The sequence below is a fragment of the Cynoglossus semilaevis genome, chromosome 7 (genome assembly GCF_000523025.1).
Source record: "Cynoglossus semilaevis isolate Cse_v1.0 chromosome 7, Cse_v1.0, whole genome shotgun sequence".
Lineage (NCBI taxonomy): Eukaryota > Metazoa > Chordata > Actinopteri > Pleuronectiformes > Cynoglossidae > Cynoglossus > Cynoglossus semilaevis.
Window position 1 is genome coordinate 10,748,195 of NC_024313.1, and position 5,793 is coordinate 10,753,987.

Consider the following 5,793-nt stretch of genomic DNA (forward strand, 5'->3'; position numbering starts at 1 on the left):
GCTCACAAAGGGTTAAATCACAGATAAATAGGCCTACTCCAAAAAAGCTGGTGAACCTATTTACACAACCGTTCATTTAAATTAATATAAATAAATATTTACACACATAAGTTAACGCCCTCGGCCTGACCAGACCAAACCTTTATCACAGATAAAACTTTCCTCGCCACAGTATTTCCAAACACACAACGCTGCATTTTTTTTTTCTCCCCCGTGTGGAGACGAAACACACCCACTTGCACACATTCATTTAGGCACACATGCACGCACTGTCGTCCGTTGGCTGCTCTCACAGGAAGCAGAGGCAGGGGACAAAAATGGATGTAACACAGCAACCAGCATGTCCTCAGGGGTGGGGGGGGTAAAAGGGACGTAACACAGATGAAAAATCCCTCTGTGGTCTCCGACACTGGCCTACGGGTGTCTTCCTCTGCCCTTCTCTGGCTCTCTGCGCCTCCTCTTCCTCCTCTTCCTCCTCTTCTCCCTCGGTCCTGCGTGTGGCCAGTCAGTGGCAGCGGTGTTAAAGCTAGAAATAACAGGTGTAAATACGCGGCCTCCTCCTGCTCAACTGGGCCCTGCTGCCCTCAGCTTCATTTCCGCTGCTTCTCCTCTTTGTCCCCGGCCTTGTTCCTGCCGTCCCCGTGCTGGTTGTTGGAAGGGTTGTTGAGAAACATCTTGTCGAGTCCTTTGAGAGCCTCGGTGAGGTAGTTCTGCAGGGCGGTGAGGGCGGCGCAGATGGCGGGCGACCCAAAGCCGTGTGTGATGAAGGAGAAGTGAGAGAGGCAGCTCTGGATGCCTGGCTCCAGGATGGGCGAGGGCCTGGAGTTGCCCAGGGGAGTCCTGTCCTGGGCCAGCAGGTCTGTAAACTCCTTGCACAGCTGTCTGTGGGCGGAGCAGAGACAAGAACGGGAGTTTAGTCTGGGGGAGTTTAGGATGTTTGGTAACAAACCAGCAACTGCAGCGGTGCCGTTCAGTTTAACGACGTCTGTAGTTTCTGAGGTGATATCACAGTCAACGTCACATCATAAAGATAATCTACATTTTTGTGTGTGGTTGTGTAGTTATGATGAAGAGGAGAATCAAACCATAGAGACCAAAGAACAGCTCAATATCAACATTTAACTTAAGAAGTTGCAAAAAATGTTTTCCTCGGCTCCTATGAATATAAGTTGTATTTATATTATTTTTACCCTTTTAGCAAATTTAGAAATTACACAATTTTGCCCTTTGTGATGATTTGTGATAATAATTTTTTTGGCAAAATAACGTGAATTTGACCTGAGTGAAAAGTCAAAGTACTCAAACATACGTCCACTACGCAGTGCCGTGTAATACAACAGTGTGTGAATGTGACCTGCAGTGAGACACACACATTCAACACACAACTGCAGGAGGCCGCTGCCAAACCTGGAACAAACCGTAGAGTGAAATAATTCCATCCTGACGACGTAGATTACCTGCTGTACAACACATCACTGAGGGGAACGCCAAGAGCAACGTTTTTATAACGGATTACAGCGTGTAATCCTTTTGTCCACCAAAAACAAAAAAACAAAAGAAAAAAAAACCCTCCAAAACAAAACATTGTTTTCTGAACACATCGTGTAATCCTTTTGTCCACCAAAAACATAAAAACAAAAAAAAAATCCCTCCAAAACAAAACATTGTTTTCTAAACACAGTGCTGCACTTTTAGCTTAATGAGTTAAAATTAATTTCTAAACCAAAACAACAACATTTGAATAAAGATATTATATAATTTGTGAAAGTAAAGAAAGGAACATTTCCTCTAAAAATGTCTTGATTTTTTTTGCGCCCTTTAGCTTTTATCAACTTTTATTTCAATTTTGTACTCCTCTGTTGTTCCCAGAATTCCTCAGGAGAGAAAGAGAAAAGATACAGTTTTTGAGTCTCCTTAAAAGTCTTTCCAGAATTATTCTGAAAATGAGGTGAAAATCCAGCCTCTAGATTTGTTAACTGTTCTGTGAACAAGGAAATGTTTATCAGGTTTTTACTAAAAAAAAAATCTAAGACAATCTAATTAAAAAAACAATCCTGGTCGTAGGTGAAATTCCTTGCGATATTAAAGTCGTTAGTTGCAGTTCTCAGATTCTCCTCTTCATGTTAAACATTTTAAATGTAGATTATTCACTGTACATGTAGCCTGAAAGTATAAGCTACGTCTTAGAATTTTTACACTGGACAAAATTAATTAAGAACACAAAAAAAAAATAAACTCCAAAGGTCACGCTGCTGTTTTTAATACACAAATAATTAATTAAACAGTAATGTCTGAAGGGGAAGCATAAAATTAAACCAATGAGCTGATTGTTATCTGACGGCCTTCACTGTTACCTGAACGCCTCTTAATTATTGTCCCAAATTTAATGGCTTGGCTTCATAATGGCTAGTTTTTAATGTTGCTTTAAGCAAATCGTGCTCAGATTTAAGGCCCTGGATTTTATATTCAGGATCTTTCTCATGTCTCTGACACACACACACACACACACTGAGGCCTAAGGGCAAAGCTGCAGCAAATGAGTGACAGGGGGGGGGGGGGGGGGGGGGGGGGGGGGAGTAGTGTAGAAGCCTCCACCCGGGGCCAGACTCCGGGCTCTGGCTGTTGTTTTCTGGTGACTTGAAACACTTCGCTTCTAAATAATGAATTTCTAACAGGCAGCACTGACACACAGTGTTGAAACAGGTTTGAATCTGAGCATCAAACAAGCACCATTGAACACACCCCTTTATAGTACAGTACCCCCCCCACTCACACACACACACACACACCACAGACAGATGGTTTAGGCAGTGCAGGTCAGCAGACAGTGTTATTTATGCAAGCTAAAAATACAGACTTCCTGCAGGGACGATTGTTGGGCTGCTGCGAAACTCTGCTCATCACAAACCAGTTTCACAGTCAAGCGTTGACTCCAGAGACCAACGTGGGCCCAGACCAGGACTGTGTGTTCATTAAAACCAGCAGTAATAAACGCTCTGATAAAGGTGATCACGCACTTGCAGGGATTTAGTTCCCGCCGTTTCAGGACCGTGAAAATCGATGCGTTTAAGTAACTGTACGCAGAGAATCAGTAAAAAAAAAAAAAAAATGGATCAATGGCTGGGGTCAAAGACTGAGGTCAAAGACACTGACACTGGTGCAACATCACAGCTCGTGTTTTTTGTCTGTGAGCTACAGGCGTCATTACAGCATCAAACGGGGTTGAAGCTGAGGAGACACGGTTCATGGTAGACGTTTTAGTAAATGTTAAGCAGTATTTCTCTGACTTTCCTCCACTTTGCTGTTCTACAAAATTGAATTAACTCCAGACATTAACGTCGTCATATTTTTCATTCAGCTTTAGCTAGTCTTTGGCTAACCTTTAGCTATTTCCTGTCTTGGTTCGCTGCCAATTTATGAGCAATCTTTTCAGTTGTTGTTTTTTTTTACTATTTTCATTTTGGGCTATTGACGTGAAAACTGCTGTCTATTATTATCTCTATCTTGGCTCCCTTGAATTTGCTTTTGGGTTTACATCTCTCACCAGTTTTTACTTTACTCTTTCACTCCTTCAGTCATTCCTTCATCCGTTAATTAATCGATTCATTCATCTTTTACGTAAATCTTTTTTTTTCCAAGTGTTATTTTCCAGATTTCTACGGCTGTTATCGATTTACAGGGGGAAAAAAATAGTTCCGTAGTCATCTAGTGTGTATCCAGATCTGACGTATATCAGAAAATATGTGAAGCATCTTCAAAATGGGGGGGGTCTGAGTGACCAGTGAGCTGCTAATGTCTAAAGAACGGTCTAAAAAAATAGAACTTTCAGAGCTGCTCCATGATGGTCTTTGTCCTTTTACCTGATCAGACTCCAAGTGCAGTAACAAAGTGTAGAATTATATGGATTTTATGAATGCAGCAGACAGTGGACGGTGGACAGTGGACAGTGGACAGTGGACAGTGGACTGTCCCCGTGACAGCCTGCAGCCCACTTTGTCCTCATGTCTCTGGGAAATCCAGATTCTAACCAAACCCTCCGTCTCACTCACTTCGTGGCCAGCAGCATGTTTTTCCTGGTGTGCAGCTCGTTGGGGTCTGCGTGCTGACGGTTCAGGTACTCGCTCACGGCTTTGGTGGGAAACTCCGTCTCACAGATGTAACCGAAGTCCCGGGCCAGGTGGACGGCTTCACCTGAGGGTAGGGCAGAGCGTGGGTGGTGGATGTCAGCCGGTGTAAACATGACGTACAGCAGGGTAACTGGTGTGTGTGTGTGTGCTGCATGTGTGTGTGTGTTTGACCTACTGACAGAAAGTCTACTGACATTTTACTGACATTTTTATTCACTTGTATTTTTCCTCTCTTCCCATTTTTCAGGCGTATTATAAAGTAGCAGAATGGAAATAAAACGTCCTATGAATATAGGAGAAAATACCTAGTTTTTCTGAATAAATATTATTAATGTAAATAGAAAATTATAATGACTTTGTTAGAGAAGAATTATATCACTAATGGAATTGTTTTATTATCCCCAAGATGTTTCCCTTTAATTAAAACAAATTTTAAAAAGTATTTATTCCTAGAATTGATTATAATTCCTCAATATCTGGGGAAAAAAACAAGTCATGTCTAAGATGGTGAAAAGTCAGAATTTAGTTATAGACTATAATTAATTATTATTAATTAGACTAATTTAAAAAAATTAAAAATATTGTACGCCCCAAACTCATCTAAAATATTTATATGTAAATGTTGAATATATTTAAAAAATTAGTTAGAAAAAGAAATTACCATGAATACAATCACATCCCATTCTCACTGTCAGATGTTCACGTTGATGACGTAACAGTGGCTTAATTAATTGAACTAATTAACGATGATGAAATGATTTCCAACTGTGTTAAATAATTTGAAAATAAGAAAATAATATTTCTGTATGTTTTGAGATTGTATTATTTGATAGTCGTTACCTTCGACCAGTGACGTCAGCAGAGTGACGTTGGCAGCTTTGCGTCGTCCTGCGGGTAAATTCAGTCCAATCTTCTCCAGCTTCTCCCTCAGACACTTCCCACCGTTTTTGGATTTCGCTCTACGGAGGAGGAGGAGGAAACAGATGTGAAAACCAAATTATTTAGTACTTTTTTTTTTTTTTTTCCTCCTGCTTATTAAATAAACCAGAACTTCCCGCGGGGTCATTCCTGACTCCTACCTTCTCAGCACTCCCCCCAGCAGGGAGGCGTTGAGGCACTCGGGTGGAGACAGTCTCCTCTGCACCTCCCCTACGGTCACTTTGTACTTGGAGGTGGAGCTGAGCAGCGACAGGCGGCCCGGTACCGAACAGAACACCTCGTTAATGTTGACGCTCACGCCCCCGATCAGACCGTCTTTCCCCAGCATCAGGGAGCCGATGTGTTTAGGAGGCATAGGAACTGGAGGGAGGGGGGAGAGGAGAGGTCAAAGGTTAGGGTCAATCATTATGTCAGGTGAAAAATACAAACAAACAAAAAAAATACAAATTGAAGTGTGCACTGGCCTTGGTGGACCATGGTGTGTTAGTAGGAAAATAAATTAGCAAATGTAAGCTAAAAGGTTTTAACAAAAGATGCTGCTATCTTTTTTTTTTTTGTTTTTTTTAACAAAATAATTAGTTTCATCGGATATTAAATATTAATAGGAGGTTTTTTCAGAGGTGATGCGTTTTTGGTCAGGGGGCAAAAAGAGGTCAGGTGTCTGAAAACAACCCGGGGAGCCGCGGCGGGGGGGGGGGAGGGGTTGGGGGGGGCCGGGATATGGGGC

At 41.9% G+C, this 5,793-nt stretch overlaps 1 protein-coding gene across 1 annotated transcript in view; it reads right to left on the reverse strand.

Annotated features, from left to right (window-relative positions):
• Positions 1–6: 6 nt before the first annotated feature.
• Positions 7–5,793, reverse strand: part of tfap2b (transcription factor AP-2 beta) — a 13,430-nt gene continuing 7,643 nt past the window's right edge. Inside the window, exons 4-7 of the mRNA XM_025057034.1 lie at positions 5,207–5,426; positions 4,968–5,086; positions 4,050–4,191; positions 7–882 (exon numbers count right to left, since the gene is read on the reverse strand). Coding sequence (XP_024912802.1) covers positions 591–882; positions 4,050–4,191; positions 4,968–5,086; positions 5,207–5,426 — 773 coding nt within the window. The 3' untranslated portion in view covers positions 7–590. The remainder of the gene's footprint in view (positions 883–4,049; positions 4,192–4,967; positions 5,087–5,206; positions 5,427–5,793) is intronic.